Source organism: Convolutriloba macropyga, chromosome 1, assembly GCF_964194025.1.
Source record: "Convolutriloba macropyga chromosome 1, txConMacr16.3, whole genome shotgun sequence".
Lineage (NCBI taxonomy): Eukaryota > Metazoa > Xenacoelomorpha > Acoela > Convolutidae > Convolutriloba > Convolutriloba macropyga.
Window position 1 is genome coordinate 45,870,549 of NC_134468.1, and position 21,745 is coordinate 45,892,293.

Here is a 21,745-nt window from a genome sequence, read left to right on the forward strand (position 1 = left end):
ACAGCTGCAGAATTATGGTGGATCATAGAGGTTTAAACAAACAAATCGCAAAAAACCAGTTAACCGCGACCAAGAGTAAATGACGTTATTGAATCTCTAGACGGAATTGTTACTTCTCCAACACCGATTTAACATCGTGATCTTTTTTAAAGATTTCTGGATGAAGAGTTGCCGAGCGTGACAGCTTTTGTAACACCAATAGGACTGTACAAGTGGAAGAGGCTGCCCATGGATTTGGCGTCAGAGCCAGGCGATTTCTAAAAAATAATGGAATTGATTATGGCTGGACTCTCATATGAATTTCTTGAGTATACCTGGACGACATAATCTTCTTGAGTAGATCTCTTGAGGAACATCTCAACCGTCCACATCTTGTACTTGGACAATTTATAAACGGCGGTTTGACAATAGAAGGCTAAAAATGCATGTTTTTAGGAGAAAATTCATTTCCTGGGACACATTGTGCAGAATAAAAGCGTAGAGGGGGATCCAGAGAAGGTAATGGCAGTCAGTAAAATGAAAAGGCCACAAAAAAAAGACTTGAGAGCTACATTGGGACTAAGGGTTATTAGAGAAAATTCATGCAATATTTTGGACAATTAGCAGAGCCTCATCATAAGCTATTAAACAAAAAACGAAACGTTTTTCTTGGAGCAAAGAGTGTGAAACAGAAGAAGAACAACTAAAACAAATACTAAAGAAAGCCAAACAACTTCATCATGAAATCAAACAAGAAGCTGGAAGGACGATTCCTCACATAGATTGTCTGTCAAGAGTTCAGCAGACTGAAAAAGAAGACAACTAATGCGATCAAGTGAACCAAGTAAACAGGAAAGACAAAAACATCTGGTCCATTGCACTAGGGAAATCGGTGGAACAATTAGTTGAACATCAGGAAAATACAGACGAACTTATCGTACTGAGAAAATCGACTCAGATCAGCAGATGTCCGCAAACGAAAAACATGGCAGGAGTCCAGGTTATTGTGGAAACTTTGGTCTGATTTCAGAAGCTTTTGATTAGAAAATTGTTTAATTAGGAGTAGCAAACGTATTGACAAATTTAACAACTTAATACAAATAGTTGGTCACAAATCTCATTTAAACTAAATTATAATTTTCATGAACATTCGGATCTTTCAGTATGGCTAAGACAGTTAATCGTGTTTGGAAACGATACTATTGGCCCGGAATGGAAAGTTCTTGCGAGTTGTGCATTCAAAAGAAGTCACCAGGTCAGAAACACATACACAGCATGACTAATTGAAACCGAGTCAACTCTTTGGTGAGGTACTTTGGACATTATGGGACATTTACCCGACTCAAAACTGAACGAATACATTCTGCTAATTTGAGATCAGTTCAGAAATTGGAGTGAATTAGTTCCTATGAGCAATCGAGAAGTTTCAACGGTAGTTAAAGTCTTTGTTAACGTATGAGTCTCAAGATTTGTCTGTTTGACACATCTCCATAGATACAAAGGCATTAACTTTATGTCAAATATTTGCAAAGTTTTGCGTGAATAGCTGGGAATTAAGAGGACATCAACACCAGCTTATTACCAGCAAAAAAAGCAATGATAGAGCGTACTAATTGCACAATTGAAAAAAATCTTGCGAAAAAAGTGCGCAATTATCAGAAAACCTGGACCGATTACCTGTGTTATAAATGATGGTGTATTGATTATCATTTCAATCTTTGACTATGTATAACCGTTTTTACCTAATTTTTGGATAATCAAGCGCTCTGCCAATTTGCAGAACATGATTTAGTATTTTTTAACCCAACAAATAAACCTGTCATACAAAATCATATAAATCTTTTTATAGTGGATCGAAAATAATAAGTGAAATAATCAACAAACTCATCTTTCTTATTAAAAATATGAAAATAAAAAAAACAACAAAAAAATCCACTGCGAACGACTCAAAACAATAAAATTAGAAGTGGTACCACTAATCAAAAAGGAACTAAGAACGAAGAAGGCAAAGATTGAACGAAGAATGACACAAAATGACCTTACGACGACCACAAATATGTGGAAACTAAAGAAATCGCTCCAAAAAAAATGAAATAGTAGAAAAGAAGCAGATCTCATGGGGATAGCAGTCAAATTAACCCTAGTACTGAAACTCACAATGAGTAAGTCAAGTAGGAAATATATGATACACAAAGACGTGGGTGTAAAAAAAATCAATATCTAGTAACACAAAAAACAGAAGCATAAGATATCTGAGCCCAAATTAGCCAGACAACAGGAAGCTAGATAGCCTGCTGGAAACAACCAAAGGAAATGAATGCGAAGAACTTTTCAAAAGAAGCACGGTTTCAACTGCGCAAAATGTTATCGAATAACAATATTATAAAAGAAGTGTGTCGGGAATAACAAGAAAACGGAAGTTGAAATACTTTTTTATTCAAGGATGACAATTCAGAAGAAAATTCTAATAACGACGTTTTTTAATGATGATACGAAAAAATGCAGAAAACGTGGAACTCACAAAAAAAGTGCTGAAAAGAATTTTTTTCAGATGGTTAGCATGTTGAGTTTTTCACAACCTGTAGAGGTTTTTGGGAATGACTCCGAGAACATTCTGCAAACGGATTAATTCGCCATGACGGAACGGACAAATTTCAAAGGTCACATATCAAAGAGGGGCAGGTAAACCAAGGAAGACTCATTTACTCTGAGAACAAACAGAATAAACTAAAATACTACTTGTGCAGAGCTGCATATACTCTAACTGTGCTTAAAATGATTGGTTGGTATGACGGTGCAACATGCCTCAAGGAAAAAGCACAAATAAATCCCACGTCTTAGCCGTTAAAGGAATCAGTCTGCAAAAACCGAACAAAATGGTGTTACCGGGGCTAAGCGACTTTGAATTCCGTGACCCTAAATAATGGTCTAACCCATAGACAGGATCAAGCAAAAATGTGAATCACAAAAAGGTAACATTATGATAAAGGCGGAAATTTCTATTTGAACCTTGTTCAATGAAACTAAGAAAATAACTGAAGAAACATTGTTATTTTTCAAGACCGTCTGAAACAAAAGCAAATCTTGTTATATCAAGGAGATACATTTAAATTACATTAAATCCAAAATTTGTTTGAGCAAGACACAAAATTGGTTATGTTTATGGTAGTTAATTTTTCTGTTTCGTCAACTGCTAAGATAACGACGGAAACGATAGAAACAATAGGCATTCGGCGATTAAGTTAGACAGAAAAAGATGTTTAACTGTTCAGTTGAAAAAACCAGAGGTACACGATTTTCAAATTTTTAAAACAAACAACAGAAATTTTAATTACAGAAAGGAAACATTAAGAATTACGGAGTACAATTTCTCGCTAACAGACATAAGTGAGAAAGATCTCAGTGACACAAAGCTGGATCAACTTTTTGTTTGTGACTTGCGAAGGATGTTGGAGATTTTGAAACAAAAAGAATTAACAAATTGTCATATAGAAAAACTGCAGATTACTCAAAGATTACATGGCCAAGTTCTAGGGACAAAGAGGTTACTAGTACACGCACGCGAAAACTGCATGAGGAAGGGTCAATTGTTGGAGAAGGAGTTGAAGGAGGCTACAAAGGTAGAAGAAATCGAAACAAGGGAATTTGTTGTTCTGGTAGATGAGCAGGAGAGTTTACCTCGGGAGCTGGAGAATTCCAAGGAAGAAATCAGAAAACTAAGAAGTAGAATTAAAATGGAACAGACGTCAAGAAAGTTCATCCAGAGGAGGCTGGAAGTAAACGACGGACAGCGCCCTTTCAGATGTCCTCCAAATTTTATGAGGTTCGGTTCCTGCTTCAGGGGTAACAGCCATTAAAATTCTGAAGAATTCAAAATTTTATCGTTACTGTGTCATTTGGACAAGGTTGTTCAGGAGGAATTTCTTAAAATCAAACTGCAGGCAAAGACAATTTTATAAAACGAGAAATCCGCAAAAGATTTTATACAGAATAGAAAATGAAGAAGACTATTTGAAAGCCATAATTCATCTTTTTATCCAAAGAAGCATAAAAGCACCACTGAATTGAAACAGACATAAGGCGGAGAACTCTAAGGTACTAATGACAAGAGTGCGGAAGAGCATGAGTAGAGTAACAACCATGTTTTGCTCAATCTTTTACATTTTGTAGTAACCCTTGAGAACAATACTTATGACATGCTTGCTTGTAAAAAACGAAACGAAAGCACCGTCCAAAAGTTCACAAATTTTAAGAACAATAAAAACGGATTGAATCAAGAGCAAGCCGGAGTTTAACAGAACAAGAAAAGGCATCCTAAATTCGTATGGTAATCATCACGGAGTCTGTTTTTGACTGGATACGTCAAGGAATGTTGTTTCTTGAAGGGAATTGTCAAGCAGATAAATCTGTTATTTGTTAGTTCAACTAACAAGGACCCATGCGGTGAAAAATAACCATGCAAAAGTCCCCAACCGATTACAGAACTTCAGGAAAAAGTCTCAAGACAAATTAACCATTGATATGACCACAACCAAAAACCATAAATAAAACTTCAACTCATAAAATCGAGCTGCCTTTCTCTTAAGAAATAACTCTTTCATCTTTGCATTTTTAATATTTTTTGGTATAATTTTTTTATTTGAATTGAATTTGGTCTAAATCTGTAACAACCCGTGAATATTTTTATTTCGCAAACTTAATAAACGCTTGACTTTCAACGTCTTCTTCAGTTTACATTCTAGAAGTAAAGTGCCTTACAAACCTCCAACCAAAGCAGTAACAGCATAAAGTGCACGGATATTATAATATATAATCTGATTTTGATTGTTTTACTATTGCTTACAACTGCAGTCGCGGAGTTGTTGCGCTTTTTTTATACCGGAACGTAATAAATTCATTTTTTGGCATCCAAATTGAATTTATTGATAAACGATTTGATTTAAAGTTTTCTGTTTTTGTTTTCCTGCAAAGGAATTAAAGCAATATTGGATGTTTTGTGACTACAGGACAATAAGCAATTGTCCGCATATTGCAAAACTTTCACTTGCTCCTCGCTGTGGAAAGAGTGGGTATAGTTATTTAAGCCCCGACCACATTTGAGACACTGATGCCATCCTCCTGGACGAAATTTGTAGTGACGTTAAAATCAAGCCTCATTTAAAGCCACTCGTTGGTGAATCGTACACTAGTATTGCTGCTACCGTTGACGATGACGCTAGGCTGGACATCAAAGCCATAGATTTGTCGGAGAAGAACGCAGGGAAACGTACACCAACGTTATATCTCTCCTGGACCAAAATAAGCTCTGCACACTAAAAAAAGTTCAGGTAAAGTTACCTTAACGCAGTTAAGGTAAACCTCTGTTAAGGTAAAATTAAGGTAAAAGTTACCTTAACTTTACCTTAACTTGAGTTAAGGTAAAAAATTACCTGAACTGTGTTAAGGTAAAATTACCTTAACTTACCTTAACTTTTTAAATAATTTTCTGCAGTACAAAATTGTTTATTTTTAGTAAAATTAGCAAACCAAATGTTGAAGTTTATTACAAGAGCTTTACAATGATCCTTATATGAAGCAATTTGAGCTAATATTTGTCGACCTACACTACAGCAAACCCCAAAATTACTTTCAGTGAGTGCTCAAAAAAATTCAAAAAGGCAGTAACGCACCAATTTTGCAAAATTTGGTATTTTTATTTTTCACGCGCCTCTGTTTATAAATTGGCTGCTCACAAATCGATTCTGAGTGGTACCGAAAGAACTGGTTTCAGAAAAACGGTTTAGAGAAAGTTTAAAAGTGGTTTTAAAGTCCAATCACTTTAAAGTCCAACTTGAATCCAATCACTCTTTCTTATATATTAAGTTAAAAACTATAATTCCTTGCATAAAGTAGATCTCTGGAAAAATGGATTACACATAAATTGAAACCGTAACGACATATGGCCCTCATCATGCTGTCTTCCGGAGATGTTTTCACTGCCTGCCTACGAGCATATAGGCCGCTACAAAGAAATGAGCGTTCAACACATCCGCCATTGTTCTTGAAGACCGAACCGCTCCTAACGAATCTTTCCATCTACACCTCAGCAAATGATAAGACACGGCTGCCAAGTTACAACTTTTTGGATCTATTCTGTTTTTTACATGAAAATGTAAATTAGGAAATGCCCATAACCAACACTGGGTGACAATTTGCTGCTCTGGGGCCCTCTCATCAATAAGTCTTCATAAAGCATTTTGAATTTTTTAAATCTATCAAAATAATGATGATATATGCTACATAAGCTAGACAATTTATAAACAGAGACAGCATTTAAAAAAAACATAATTATGACAAAAGTAGATGAGTCAAACTATCAACTTCCTTTCTTCAACCACAGCTCCCATTGAAGCATCCACAATTTTGCGCCGCCTGAGCAAACTCAGCCCACAAAGGCAGAGGATGGATTCACTTAAGAGAGCAAAATTGATTGTTGTCCATAGATATGATATGACATAATATCAGCGTAGCTGATATTATATCATATCATCGTCTTCTTCTCAAGAGAGCTCTAAAGCAAATTGTTTCAGCGCTTTTAAAGCTGATGGGCCAGCTCCACCAGTTCATGCGAAGACAATTGGACGAAATGTTGTTTTCTCAACCTCAGTTATTCTTTGTTCCATTTGCTTCATAGTAATTGTAGGCTTCGCTACCCCTTTCAGGGCACTATTTTGCCAATGGGTTGAAAATTTCAAAATCAAAATAGGTGTTGTTGAACTTCGATTCCCTGGGTCCGTTGGCCTTGATATCTAATCTTGCATCATGATCACTTGTCGTTGATTTAAGAACAAAAGTTTGCAACTGCTGAAGAAGAGAATCGATCTCGACATCATGACAGACATCACTTAACAAGTTTTGAAAGGAATCGCGAAGTTCTCGTGTGGGTGTATCCTTTTTTCGGACAGTGGAGGGTTTCTGCCACAGTGAGGTTTTCATGCGCATAGTGATGGCATCTTTGCTGGATCTCAGCGGTAGTGAAGGGCAATGCCATCACGAAACTCGCTTTTCGTGTGGTCAAAATTAATTCGCTTGAATGGAGAAGCGTTCAACCATCTTGATGATCCCTTTTCGCTAGCTAGCTCAAGTGAACTAATCCAGTTCTTATCCAATTTGCTCTTCATTCTAGTCTTTTTTTGATACCAAGCTCTTTCTCCTTTTTTATTGCATTTATGAATTGTTGTTTTTGTTCGGCTTCGGGCAGAGATACGGTTAAGGGAAGTGGCAGTTGCACCAATTGTTCTTATTTTTGAAACGGTCTTCAGGTTTAAAGATGTTCAAGTCACGCTACTTTATCGGCACTGAAAAGTTATTCCGGTTTTTTGATTGAAGGGGAGATTCTTTAATAGATTAGGTAATAGTAGTAGTAGTAGTAGTAGTAGTAGTAGTAGTAGTAGTAGTAGTAGTAGTAGTAGTAGTAGTAGTTGTAGTAGTAGTAGTAGTAGTAGTAGTAGTAGTAGTAGTAGTAGTAGTAGTAGTAGTACTAGTAGTAGTAGTAGTAGTAGTAGTAGTAGTAGTAGTAGTAGTAGTAGTAGTAGTAGTAGTAGTAGTAGTAGTAGTAGTAGTGGTAGTAGTAGTAGTAGTAGTAGTAGTAGTAAAAACACTGGTAGTAGTAGTGCAGGGTTTAGAGTAAGATTCTTTGGTTTCCACCCTATTTACAGTTCAGATCACTTTTATCTTCTTTAGTATGTTGCAGTTTCCAGATCTGCAAATCGCTATCCATATTCATTTATTCGCTTCCACATAATGGTTTGCAAAAAAATTCCAGTATATTTTCTGTAGGGTAATTTGATTTAGGGTCTTTCCATAATCATTCGCAACTCTAGAAACGTAGTTGAAAGCAATTTCGTTCTTCTAAAAAATTTATTGTTAGTTTTGTTATTTCTCGTTTTTGAGATTCGATTTTCAATCCGTTCAGCCTGACGTGTTGTTTCTACTGCTTTGGCAATCTCGGTTATAACTAGATCATAAACCCCTCGAATAGTGGATAATAGAACCAAAAGACCGTGCTTTTCTACATAAAGACTCAGTGGTAACAGTTTTAAAGTCACTAAGCGATTGCGGGGTTGGATTTACTTAGGAGAGTAAAGTTGATTTTTGTCCTTAGATATGATATAAAATAATACCAGCGTAGTTGTTTTCTTTTCAGACAGAGAGCTTCAAAGCCAATTGTTTTAGCTCTTTTGAAGCTGATGGGCCAGGTCCACCAGTTCATGCGAAGTCAAGAGGACAAAATGTTGCTTTCTCAACCTCAGTTATTCTTTGGTCCATTTGATTTTAACAGATTTATAGTAATTGTAAGCTTCGCTACTGCTTTCAGGGCATTATATTGCCAATGGGCTGAAACTTTCAAATCAAAATAGGTTTTTGTTGAACCTCGATTCCCTGAGTCTGTTGGCCTTGATATCTAATCTTGCATCATCATCACCTCTCGTTGATTTAAGAGCAAGGGTTTCCCCTTGCAGCGGCTGAAGATGAGGTTCATTCTCGACTTCATGGCAGACATCACTCAACAAGTTCTAAAAGGAATTGCGAAGTTCTCATGTGGGTGTAACCTCTTTTCGGAGAGTGGAGATCATATGTGCCAAACTGAAGTTTTCATGCTCATAGTGATGGCATCTTCGCTGGGTCCCAGCGGTATTGAAGGGCAATGCCATCCCAAAACTCGCTTCTCGTGTGGTCAAAATTAAATCGCTTCCATGGCATAGCGTTCAACCAGCTTGATCCTCCCTTTGCACTAGCTAACTCAAGTGAACGAATCTCGTTCTTATTCAATATGCTCTTATTTCTAGTATTTTTTAGATACCAAGCTCTTTCTCCTATTTTATTGCATTTATGGATTGTTGTTTTAGTTCAGCTTTGGGCAGAGATATGGTTTTGGGCCGTGACAGTTGAAACACTTGTTCTTACTTCTTAGCAGGGTCTTCAGGTTTAAAGATCTTCCCCTATCCGCAACGAAAAGATATTCCAGTATTTTGATTGAAGGCGGGTTTTTTTGAAAGATTAGGTAGGGGTAGTAGTAGTAGTAGCAGCAGCAGCAGCAGCAGCGGCGGCAGCAGCAGCAGCAGCAGTAGTAGTAGTAGTAGTAGTAGTAGTAGTAGCAGTAGTAGTAGTAGTAGTAGTAGTAGTAGTAGTAGCAGCAGCAGCAGCAGTAGTAGTAGTAGTAGTAGTAGTAGTAGTAGTAGTAGTAGTAGTAGTAGTAGTAGTAGTAGTAGTAGTGGTAGTAGTAGTAGTAGTAGTAGTAGTAGTAGTAGTAGTAGTAGTAGTAGTGCAGGTTTTAGAGTAAGACAGTAAGAGGCCTGGGTTTCCACCCAATTTAAAGTTCAGATCAGTTTTATCTTCTTTAGTATGTTGCAATTTCGAGATGTGCAAATCACTCTCCATGTTTATTTATTCGCTTCCACATAATGTTTTGCGAAAAAATTCCAGTATATTTTCTGTAGGGTAATTTTATTTAGGGTCTTTCCATAATCATTCGCAACTCTAGAAACGTAGTTGAAAGCAATTTCGTTCTTCTAAAAAAGTTATTGTTAGTTTTGTTATTTCTCGTTTTTGAGATTCGATTTTCAATCCGTTCAGCCTGACGTGTTGTTTCTACTGCTTTGGCAATCTCGGTTATAACTAGATCATAAACCCCTCGAATAGTGGATAATAGAACCAAAAGACCGTGCTTTTCTACATAAAGACTCAGTGGTAACAGTTTTAAAGTTACTAAGTGATTACGGGGATGGATTTACTTAGGAGAGTAAAGTTGATTTTTGTCCTTAGATATGATATAAAATAATACCAGCGTAGTTGTTTTCTTTTCAGACAGAGAGCTTCAAAGCCAATTGTTTTAGCTCTTTTGAAGCTGATGGGCCAGGTCCACCAGTTCATGCGAAGTCAAGAGGACAAAATGTTGCTTTCTCAACCTCAGTTATTCTTTGGTCCATTTGATTTTAACAGATTTATAGTAATTGTAAGCTTCGCTACTGCTTTCAGGGCATTATTTTGCCAATGGGCTGAAACTTTCAAATCAAAATAGGTTTTTGTTGAACCTCGATCCCCTGAGTCTGTTGGCCTTGATATCTAATCTTGCATCATCATCACCTCTCGTTGATTTAAGAGCAAGGGTTTCCCCTTGCAGCGGCTGAAGATGAGGTTCATTCTCGACATCATGGCAGACATCACTCAACAAGTTCTAAAAGGAATTGCGAAGTTCTCATGTGGGTGTAACCTCTTTTCGGAGAGTGGAGATCATATGTGCCAAACTGAAGTTTTCATGCTCATAGTGATGGCATCTTCGCTGGGTCCCAGCGGTATTGAAGGGCAATGCCATCCCAAAACTCGCTTCTCGTGTGGTCAAAATTAAATCGCTTCCATGGCATAGCGTTCAACCAGCTTGATCCTCCCTTTGCACTAGCTAACTCAAGTGAACGAATCTCGTTCTTATTCAATATGCTCTTATTTCTAGTATTTTTTAGATACCAAGCTCTTTCTCCTATTTTATTGCATTTATGGATTGTTGTTTTAGTTCAGCTTTGGGCAGAGATATGGTTTTGGGCCGTGACAGTTGAAACACTTGTTCTTACTTCTTAGCAGGGTCTTCAGGTTTAAAGATCTTCCCCTATCCGCAACGAAAAGATATTCCAGTATTTTGATTGAAGGCGGGTTTTTTTGAAAGATTAGGTAGGGGTAGTAGTAGTAGTAGCAGCAGCAGCAGCAGCAGCGGCGGCAGCAGCAGCAGCAGTAGTAGTAGTAGTAGTAGTAGTAGTAGTAGTAGTAGCAGTAGTAGTAGTAGTAGTAGTAGTAGTAGTAGTAGTAGTAGTAGTAGCAGCAGCAGCAGCAGTAGTAGTAGTAGTAGTAGTAGTAGTAGTAGTAGTAGTAGTAGTAGTAGTAGTAGTAGTAGTAGTAGTAGTAGTAGTAGTAGTAGTGGTAGTAGTAGTAGTAGTAGTAGTAGTAGTAGTAGTAGTAATAATAATAATAATAGTAGTAGTAGTAGTAGTAGTAAAAGTAGTAGTAGTAGTAGTAGTAGTAGTAGTATTAGTAGTTGTAGTAGTAGTAATAATAATAATAATAGTAGTAGTAGTAGTAGTAGTAGTAGTAGTAGTAGCAGTAGTAGTAGTAGTAGTAGTAATAATAATAATAATAATAAAAGTAGTAGTAGTAGTAGTAGTAGTAGTAGTAGCAGTAGTAGTAGTAGCAGTAGTAGTAGTAGTAGTAGTAGTAGTAGTAGTAGTAGTAGTGGTAGCAGTAGTAGTAGTAGTAGTAGTAGTAGTAGTAGTAGTAGTAGTAGTAGTAGTAGTGCAGGTTTTAGAGTAAGACAGTAAGAGGCCTGGGTTTCCACCCAATTTAAAGTTCAGATCAGTTTTATCTTCTTTAGTATGTTGCAGTTTCGAGATGTGCAAATCACTCTCCATGTTTATTTATTCTCTTCCTATAATGGTTTTTGAAAAAATTCCAGTGTTTTTTCTGTAGGGTAAATTGGTTTAGGTTCTTTTCTTAATCATTCGCAACTCTAGAGACGTAGTTGAAGAGCAATTTTGTTCTTCTGAAAAAGTTATTATTAGTTTTGTTCTTTCTTGCTTTTGAGATTCGATATTAACGCCGTTTATTCTGACGTGTTGATTTTACTGCTTTGTCAATATCGTTTATGGCTACATCATAATCCTCTGGAATAGTGGATAATAGAAGCAAAAGATCGTGCATTTCTACATAGAGACTAAGTGGTAACAGTTTTCAGGTCACTAAGCGGTTCCGATTGCTTTAATGTGACTTCAGTATCCATTTCAGTATATTTTCTATGACGGGATTTACGGCAGATATGATGTTATTAAAATTTCAAACAATTATTGGAAAAACATTAGCACTACCAGCTCCAATTAAAGTGTGTTATATTAAAAAAGACAAAACAAAATTTTTGCTTCAAGAAAAAGGGCTATGTGAGACAAAAATTCAAGAAATAGCGACGAAGAATTTAAAAACGATTTATTTCGTCAAAGAGAAAAACAAATTCTCTCAAGTTTTATGAAGTTAAGCAGTGAAAAAAGCCAGATGAAACTTCATTCAAGATCTTCGTGATAAATAATAGATTCAACCATGAACTCAATCTTTATTAAACCTTTTTGGTAATAAGATAACAAAGTATGTAGAATTTGCAATTGTTCTAAATTACAGATTTTCTACTCTAGAAGAATGCATTGGCTTGCAACAACCAAACAGCATCCCTCCTAAAACTGCTCCAAGAAAGTGTTTCAAATTCCGGTCTATAACAAACACGGAGAAAAATGTGCTCACATATCCATTGCACACAAATAAACCACTCGGTCCTCTGGAAAAACAATTTTCAGCAATAAAAGATGCTAAAGCAGCGCTGGCGGAATCACTATGTTATCTCATTAATCAGTTCATCACAGAAAGAAATTTTCCAGAAGATCTTAAAAAAGCTTATGTAACTCCACATTTCAAAAAAGGAAATCCCGAAGACACACTCATTTATAGACTTATTTCTGTCAGTTCTGCTTCGTCAAAAATTTTTTGAAAAAGGCTTCAGTTCACAATTCACAAGTTTCCTAGAAAGGGAGCAATTATTGTCTATTATTCAATTTGGTTATAGAAAACAAATTTCAACAATTGATGCTATCCTGAAATCAACAGAACAAATAAGATTAGAACTCAACAAAAAGAAAAGCTATAGGTGCGTTTTTAGATCTTTCAAAGTTGGTTGATTCTATAGATCAGAAAATACTGTTACAGAGACTTGAAAACATAGGTTATGTCGAACATGCTACCAATTTTTTGGAAAATTGTTTGAGTGAAAGAACGCACGAGTTGTCCTAAATGAAATTGAATCAGATTGGATAAATTTGAAAAGAAGAGTTTCACAAGGTACTATTTTAGGACCTCTATTATTTAATATTTACGTCAGTGATTTGGCAAAGATTGTGGAAAAAGATTGGACAGTCCTCCAGTATGCAGATGACACTTTTCTTTACATCCGACACTGATGAAATATCGTCAAAAACAAAACTCGAAAATAACATCTCAAAATTATCGATTTTTTTTTTTGCAAAGTCGTAGTTAGTGGTGAACTAACAAAAAACATAAAATATTGTGTTCAGTACCAGAGAGAGGTTAACAAATACTGTTCTAAGAGTCGACAACGGAAAAATAGCAAAATTAAATAGTGTGAGCTTTCGTGGCGTATTTATTGATAACAAATTATTGTGATGGAGAAATGATTTAAAAAATCTTCAAAGAACGTCTTGTGGAATAAAAGTTTTGAATTCACTTAGTAAAAGATTAACAGAGAAAACAAAAATCTTATTACTTAACCCCAATAGTAGTAAGTCATCTACATTATTCCACTTTGATTTTGATAGGGTTGCAAAAATCATTACTCACAACTTTAGAAAAACAATTGAATTGGGGAAAAAAATCAATTTTAATAGGAGACAAAACAACCTGTTCACAGCTCGAAAACTTGGCAACAAAATTTTTCCAGTCTCTTTTCTCTTCAAAAATCATTGCTCAAAATATTCTTTCCGCTTACTCACCAACGATCTTCCAGCATATAAAATTTAACCTCTTTCTACCATGAGAATAAAAAAATATGGCAGGTCAAAAAAATAACGTTCGATATAAGAAAAAAATTACTGATTCTTTTAGTGCCCAAACCATTCCAATTTTTAATCGTCTGCCTTTTAATATTAGACTGAGAACAACATCGAAAGCTTCCTTAAAAAAAGAATTTAAAAAATCTTTTTGAAAAGAAGTTTTGAAGGACCCAAAAGTAACTGATATGAAACATGACGTTGAGAGCATTAGATTTTACTTTTTAGTTTTAATATACATGATGTATATACAAAATTGTGAGATCACTTTATGCTGGCATTTCAGGCCATTTTTATTAATTTAAGGTCAAATTTTTATTTAAGTAATTTATTGATTTTATAATTGTTCATAATGTGATGTTCCTAACTTTACATTGCCTCTTTTACCATTTGCATTTTATTCTTATGTGTATCAGAGGAAATCGGTGTTCTTTTTTCATTTCTTTGCATGGTTTTGTTTTCAAATTCTTGGAGATTACTTCTACTTGAGATTATAATAGCTCACCGTTGATCGATTTCTTAGATTCTTTTAACAAGTCTTCAATATTACGCGTTGTACGAGCTAAGAAGGTCAATTTACGGTGAACCAATGAAGTGAACCATTTGTAAACATTTAGAGTGAAGGATTTGTAAAATTTTATTCTGCCCCTGACCCTAACCCCCCCCCCCGCGTAGTGGCTTTTAAATTTTACGCCCCCAGGCGCACCTGCTATCTTTTCCGTAAAGAGAGAGAGAGAGAAATACTTAAATCCCGATTAAGGGCCGATAAATAAAAATCAATGAAATTCATTTCTACTATTTAAAATTTACAAAGCTCGTATAAGTGGGGCAATGGCAACAAACAATGAGCAACAAACTATGAGAATCAAAAACGGGGATTGAAACATGAGATGATGGATTCAAAATGTTCAACAATCTTGTTGATCTTGAAGTAGTCATCACCGATTATCCCATGACGATAGAAAAAGTTGATCATGTTGATGGACCGTTCGCATAAAGATCCAGGGGCTACTTTACGTTTGAGTTCTAACTTGTTTCTCCGTCTTCTCGTCACACCAATAGATAGAACTTCAACATTATCACAGAAGCCGCTCAATAGCTTCCTTTGGGCCAAGAACTTGAAGAGTCGGCAGTCCTCAACTTGGATTCGAGAGGCCATCTATATTTTTTATGTATGAGAAGAGTGTCCAAGTAGTTCCTAGAACTCTCGTAAACCCATCTCAAGCACTTTTGGATATTCTCGAAAGCCCTGAGGTCTGCAAGTTAAAAACAACAAATTTGATAACCATACATGAGTATTGGAACAACATAGGCGACGTAGAGCTTGTACTTGATATGTGATTGAGTGCTCCAAGGAATAATAATAATTTTAAGCTTGTAGAAAGCTCTGCGGCTGTTGGTGATTTAACATTGAGTGTGTGTATTCCATTTTAACTTCCTGTTGACTTAAACTCCGAGAGCCCTCACGCACACTTGTTGTGGAATTGTGATGTTGGTAAACTCTAACATGAGCTCGACAGTCCCACAAGAAATACATAGGCTCTTTTTCTTGTTGACTAACATCCCGTTAGCTTGATTCCAAATGCAGAAACGTACGAGATCATCATTGAAATTCAAGGAGTTGAAAACTAGTTGCGTGCCATCGGCATATAGCCACAAAATACTGTCCAAAAGAATACACTGCAGGTTGTTGATGAATACCAAGAAGATCAGGGGCCCAAGTACTGAACTCACTCAAAACTCTTGTGTGCATCGAAGAAAACCCGTTGATTCGTACTGCTTAAAATCTTCCGAGAAGATAACTTTCAAAGAAGGAAACAAAAACTCGAGTCCATACAGTTTTACAAGTCCATACCTAGCTGAAATAGAGATAGTTGACGTATTCTAGAAGCTGACAACTCGTAGATTTCTTAGACTGGAAACCATACTGTCTCGGATAAATTTTACTCTTGAGTAGATCAATAAGAAACTTGTGGAGTCACTTTTCAAATATCAAATAGATCTTTGGCAGCAGACTAATTGGACGGTAAATGGTGATGTCATTCCGGCAAGCTCCTGTGTGAATAGGTTTAATAATTGAAGACTTCCATATTTTGGGGAATTGGCAGTTCATGATTACGCAGTTGAAGACGATCCGGAACAACGTTTCAAAAAGACCAGAGCATTTCTTCAATAGTCTATTCGGGAAGTCATCATGGGTCTCATAAGTGCAAGCGGTGCTGTTTATAATTAAATGAAAAGTATTGGAGTCAACAAATGAACCACAGAAATCATTGGAGCAAATAGGACTGTGGCTGTCATCTGGTATCCTTGTTTTGCACGAGTTCGTGTTGAAATTTGAAACAAATAAATCATTGAAAGCATTTGCAACGTCAATCCAAGAACCGAGTTTCAATGTATCGGATAACGTTAGATGGGAAAACTTTTATCCTTGAAGCTTTTGATGAATTTGAAGCAAGAATCTAGGTTGGAAGTAACTTTCCCAGATATGTAGAGCACCTTGTCTAATTCCAAAGATTTCTCAAGGGTGTCCTCAAGGTTCCGCTCGACAAAATGACCAGAATGATACTTTCTCGTGCTAGTTGCCAGTTTATCCCATGTATGCACAGTATGGGATGAGTAGTAGGTTGGCAGGGTCGCCCTTTTTCTGGTTACGCTCCGAAAAGACTGTTTGACACTAACTTGCAGATGGTGATATAAATCGGCGACCGTGTCCGCAGAAGGATAGTTGAAGAAGATGTAAGTGATCCATAGTGAGCAGAAAGGGACAATGCGTGGCTCAGCAAAAGCATAATTTCGGATTCTTATAGAGGAGGGTGAGGACTTCGTGTATATCTTTGCTGATATGGCAGCATGATCTGAGAACCGAGTGAGTGGAAGGACGTGGCAGTCAAAACAGCTGGTGATAGATGAGGGGACGAGAATTTTGTCGAGTGAGCTGCTACGGATGTGCGTGGAGCTGAGAATAGTATGACGCAATTCATAGTCATCCAAAATGTTTAAAAAGCTGGTTTCTCTCGCAGATGAAGAGCTGGAAGTCGACCAATCAATTTTCGGAAATTTAATATCATCAAGAAGGCATTTATGGCGGTATTCAAATGCACACTTTTCATTAAAAATTAGCAGAAATGTCGAGCCATGTTGTAGAACGCTAGCCAAGGATGTAGTTGTGACCTCATATTGACTACCTTGTGGGGGCAGGTCGACCAAAATGAAAAGGACGAGACAATCGTCAATTTTGACCAAGGCTGCAGTACAAAAGTCGACGTTGCTTATGACAGAATTGCCAACGAACTCCTCACATGATGTGTTTGGAGGTGTTCTACAAAATCAGAGCCCCGCCATGTTGACCTTGTATGCGGTCTTGTCTTCCAACAACTGAAAATGATCCCTCAGCTGACAAGTCGCTGTTTTCAAGCGTCGTATCTAGCCATGTCTCGGTGAGAAAAGCAAAGTGTGTTTCGTGTTTATGCAGGAGGAGTGCGAGGCCAGATCGTTTTTCTAGCGATAGCATTCCTCGACAGTTCGGAAGAAGAATACAAACGTAATAGTCATTAGCTAGTAAATTGTCTTTAATTTGCTTTGATAGAACATCTGGGGCTTTGGAGTGGTCCAAAACCGTGTTCCCATGACAAAGTTTCAAGTTCAAGTTTTTCATCTCGTGTTTGGGGATGCCTAAATTTGATAGCTTGAAACGCAAATTGAGCAGTTGTTTCTCCAGGGCTCATTTTTCTGGAGTTAGCTTTGGTTTTAGAAAGAACTTGGTTTTGTTCAGCATATAAGACTTGGACAGGGCCATCCGTTTGTCCTATTGACTTTGGAAAGTTATTACTATTGCTCTGGGCTTATGATCGGGAGTGAACTTGCCAATTTGGTGGACGTCTTCGATGGAGCAAATGGACGGATCTACTTTTCAATCATATTTTTATCTGTAGAAAGATCTTTTTCCAGTCTTTCGAGTTCGAATATGATCTCACTTGTAATGGATGCAAATCCATCTATGTAGGGCCGACAGGCTGACATAATACCACAAGGGTTGTAGAGCATGCCAAGGCGGACTCACCGATGGGAGTACATGCAATCGAGTGCAACTGTGATAAAACAGCTTTCCAGTGGAAGATATTATAGCAATGTAGCACACAATATAAAATAATGACACTAGAGGCGCTCTATATAAGAACACTGAAACCAGGCATCAACACGAGTGACGAATAACGAACACTAGAATTGACACTGAAAGCTTAGTTTGGAGATGAAGATCCATTTTGAAAGAAAGACAAGTAATAAAACGAAATTTGCAACTTTACAATTGAACCAAACCAAAGTAAGTTTAGAGCAATATATGTAAGTTTTTTAATAAAAAACATGTCGATATGCATCTGCTACTTCAAATCGAAAATATATATTTGTAGATACGATTGTAGATATGAAACATTTCGTTTTAAATTTCCTTGAATGAGTGATTTTAGTGATCTGCATTTTAAGTTCTGACTTTTCATTTTAGCTTTTTGTGTTGTTTATAACCTGACAATGAACTCAGAGTTCGAACACGTTCGTAAGAAAGTTTTCAATTGACAATGCTTTTTAAATCGGGACCAAATACTAGTATTGAGTGGTCGGAAATGGAGTTTTCGAGAAGTTTTGGTGTCACCCAGGTGGTCCAGGTGGGTGAGGCTTGGGTTTCGACAGTTCAACTTTGATGTTGTTGGTCTCCAATGAAGACGAATTGACCAAGGATTTTATCTCCGTCAATTCACGTTTGATCTCGTTAATGGATACGAAATTCTTCTTCAGCTCGTTAACGCTTTCACGAAGTTTCCGGAGTTCGTCAATTTTGGGAGATGACATAGAGAGTCCTTCTTTAGCTGGAGTTTCACAAGACTTACAAAGCCAAACCAATCCTTGAACTTTTTTCAAGTAAGTTGTTTTTGTTGTTGTTGTTGTTGGGGATTTACAGTTTTCACTGAGGGGATTTTCGTCCCAGTCGTCGTCTTAGAAAATTGTCCTATTATTTCCGCAGATCTGACAGTCACAGCATAGATGCCAGCTACAGATGTTATTTTCGTCGAATTGCTCGTTTACAAACTTCCACATGAAATTTAAAACTCGATTTTTAAGGCCTTTTTCGTATTAAATTCAATGTATTTTTCTATTCGATTTGCTAGTCTGCATGTACTGAAAAAGAAATCATTTCTAGCCTTTTCAGTTCTGGTTTTCGGGAGCTTGAATAATTCATTTGTTCTCCCTTTTTCTGAATTTTGTTTCAGCATTGGTAAAAAGCTATCGTCTTCTGTCAATTTCGATAAAGGTAGAATGTCATTTAGTTGCATGAACATTGGTAGTGGTAGTATGTTAAGAGGTCTCAGTTGATTTGGATACGGCATGACTTTATGTCCAAGGATCCATGTGACTACTTTCTTTTGAAATCTTTCAAGCTGTTGTAGCTCACCTCGGTAGTTAACAGGGCTGCTGGAACAGAAGTACATTTTAGGTGGAACCAGAAGTCACACCTATGGCATTGTAAAGCTCCATGTCCATCATCTCTGACCTGCAGTGCGCAATGAACGCATCGGTCCCTAATGGAGTTGGATCTCGGAGGCATTTCAAAGTCAAGTCCCGAAGTCGAGATCTCGTTGCCCTTTAAACACTTAAGTCTCAGGGACGCAGAAAACAATGAACTAACCTCAAGTCTTCATTGGCTCACTTTCTACTTGTGCTTTCTTTCTTTTCTTGGAAGATGGGCGTTTCCGATAACCACGCTTCCTCTAGGCTAAGCAACGAAGGTCTTTCGAGTTATTTAGGACAGTTGAAAGAAATTTCAATTCCAAGTACTAACGCGCTATATAACGTATAATTTGAAACTGTGGGGGGGGGGACAATAGATCCCATTTTCGATAGATATTTTGCAACATCATTTACAAACAAGCGTATGTAATCTGATGCGTTCTATTCATACTGCTTTCATCAGTTCTATGCGATCAAATCTGTATATACCACAGTTCGGATAACTACAATTTCTTTATTTCCATTACTTCAAAAGCGAATTAAATTTTTCTCTGCTTCCTTTGTTGAGCAATTAGTCCGACGTTAGTGGGTTTTGTTACTCTAGTTTGCTTTCAGAAATGCCAGTGTTGCAAGGGAAATGAAGATGTGATCAGTTTTTCAGCGCGGTTGTTGTTATTATTTTGACCTCCATGGGTTACGTTTTATCCCGTCTGTGGAGTTACTTCTCTGGAAGAGGTACTTGTCTCGAAGATATTAGAATTTAAAATTTTTGAACAATTATCTTAAATGATGTTTTAGAGTATAAAGTCATCATCGTAGGATTGGACAATGCGGGAAAGACCACAATTCTGTACCAACTGTGAGTAGTTATGTTCAATTTCTCAAGACATACAGCAATCATATGCCTTACTTATTATTCTAGTCTTATGAACGAGGTTGTTCACACATCGCCGACCATTGGTAGTAACGTTGAGGAAATAACGTGGAAAAATATCCACTTTGTAATGTGGGATATAGGTAAGAATGGATTACGACGTGGTTCCTTTTTCCATTCAGGGTTCGCATTTAACGCTCATTTTTTGTTTGTAGGTGGGCAAGAGTCACTGAGGCAAAGCTGGAGCACATATTACGGCAATACAGACTTCGTCATCTTAGTTGTAGATAGCAGCGACAGGGACCGTTTATCAGTAACGAAAGAAGAATTTTATAGAATGCTAGCTCATGATGTAAGTTGGCCCGCAATCTTCACCTAATCCGACACAACATCAGAAAAACTTATTAGACTAAAATTGGGAGCAATATACTTAGCGTTAAAAGTAGTGTTTTGGCATACAATACAAGCTACGTTGACGACGTATGTGGTTTTGGTATCTTTTAATACAATGCAGGTGATTCTTGACTCCATGTGAAAAATATAGCACTGGTTTGGACAATTTATTTAAACTGAGAGACCAACAAGGAGGCTCGGTAATGTGCGTTTGCACATAAAGTTCCGACCTCGCTCAACTATCAAATGAGGGAGAGATATAAAACTTTCCAAAAATTCATATATCATTTAACAAACAACTAAGTGAAAAACTTAACGCTGTATTAGAGGGCCGATGAGACCATTAGAGTGCCATTAGAGGGCCATTATTGAGAGTACTGAAGACAAACATAAAAATCAAATAATAGCAAACATTAATTACGACCTAAAATCGATGTCTATATTAAATATAAACGCTTAATAACAAAAAATTGAATCAGTTAAAACCTGAACAAAACAAATTGACCTACACTTCTTAGATAAGATATGAGACCTGTTAATAATGAGCCTTGGTAACAGGTGGACAAAGAAGAGCAAAAAGGGCGAAGCTCAACAATACGTTTTTTGAAAACAGCCAATTTCAAATTGATTTCAACCAATACGTATCAACTGGGCTCATTAAAAAGTTAGTTTATACCTAATATAAAGCAATTGAGACGTTTCAATATCCATAAGATGTCAGACTACAAAAAGAACGGCAAAAACAATTAAAGTTTAATTTAATTCAACAAGAATACGGTGTCACAATCAGCTAAAACCTTAAGTTATTTTTGGAAAACATTAAATTTTTTCAATTTTAAATTTTTCAACGCTAATTGGACCATCCCACTAGTGGCAAGGAAACAGAAATAAACTCAGAAGTTGGGAAATATCAAAAATCACACTTTTATGAAAATGAGTAGTATCAAAGCCAAGAAACCATCGGTTGGAAAGAAAACAAAGATTGCATTTTGGTTCACTAGAAAGTGCACGCGACTTAAAGAGATCAGGCGTCAAAAATTGACAAAGAAATAAGATAAAAGTCGCAAAGCTCAAAATTCCAATGATTTTTTGAAATAAATATTAAATGTTCAAGCAGACCATAAAATTTCAAATTTGGAACAAAAACAGATTAATTTGGAACTGCTCAGGAAGCCAGTTGTGCTTATTATTAGTGAGACCGAATCAAAAGATGGAGGAGAAAAACAGACAGAACTCAAAGTTTAATAAATAATTAATCTAATCCAGTGTTGAAGCCATGAAGGTCTCGTTTGTTTTTAAATGGGTTTTCTACTGCAAAGTGTCTTTGTGAAAAAGACAACAAAAAGAACCACAAATAGTGATCAGT

General features: G+C 36.7%; 1 protein-coding gene across 3 annotated transcripts in view; it reads left to right on the plus strand.

Moving 5' to 3' along the window:
* The window catches only part of LOC142339618 (ADP-ribosylation factor-like protein 5B), a 463,878-nt gene that overhangs the window by 435,653 nt on the left and 6,480 nt on the right, over positions 1-21,745 (plus strand). For all 3 annotated transcript variants that reach the window (XM_075389787.1, XM_075389807.1, XM_075389798.1), the window contains exons 2-5: positions 19,726-19,847; positions 19,911-19,971; positions 20,035-20,129; positions 20,202-20,338. In XM_075389787.1, the coding sequence (XP_075245902.1) occupies positions 19,802-19,847; positions 19,911-19,971; positions 20,035-20,129; positions 20,202-20,338 (339 nt within the window). In that variant the 5' untranslated portion in view covers positions 19,726-19,801. The remainder of the gene's footprint in view (positions 1-19,725; positions 19,848-19,910; positions 19,972-20,034; positions 20,130-20,201; positions 20,339-21,745) is intronic.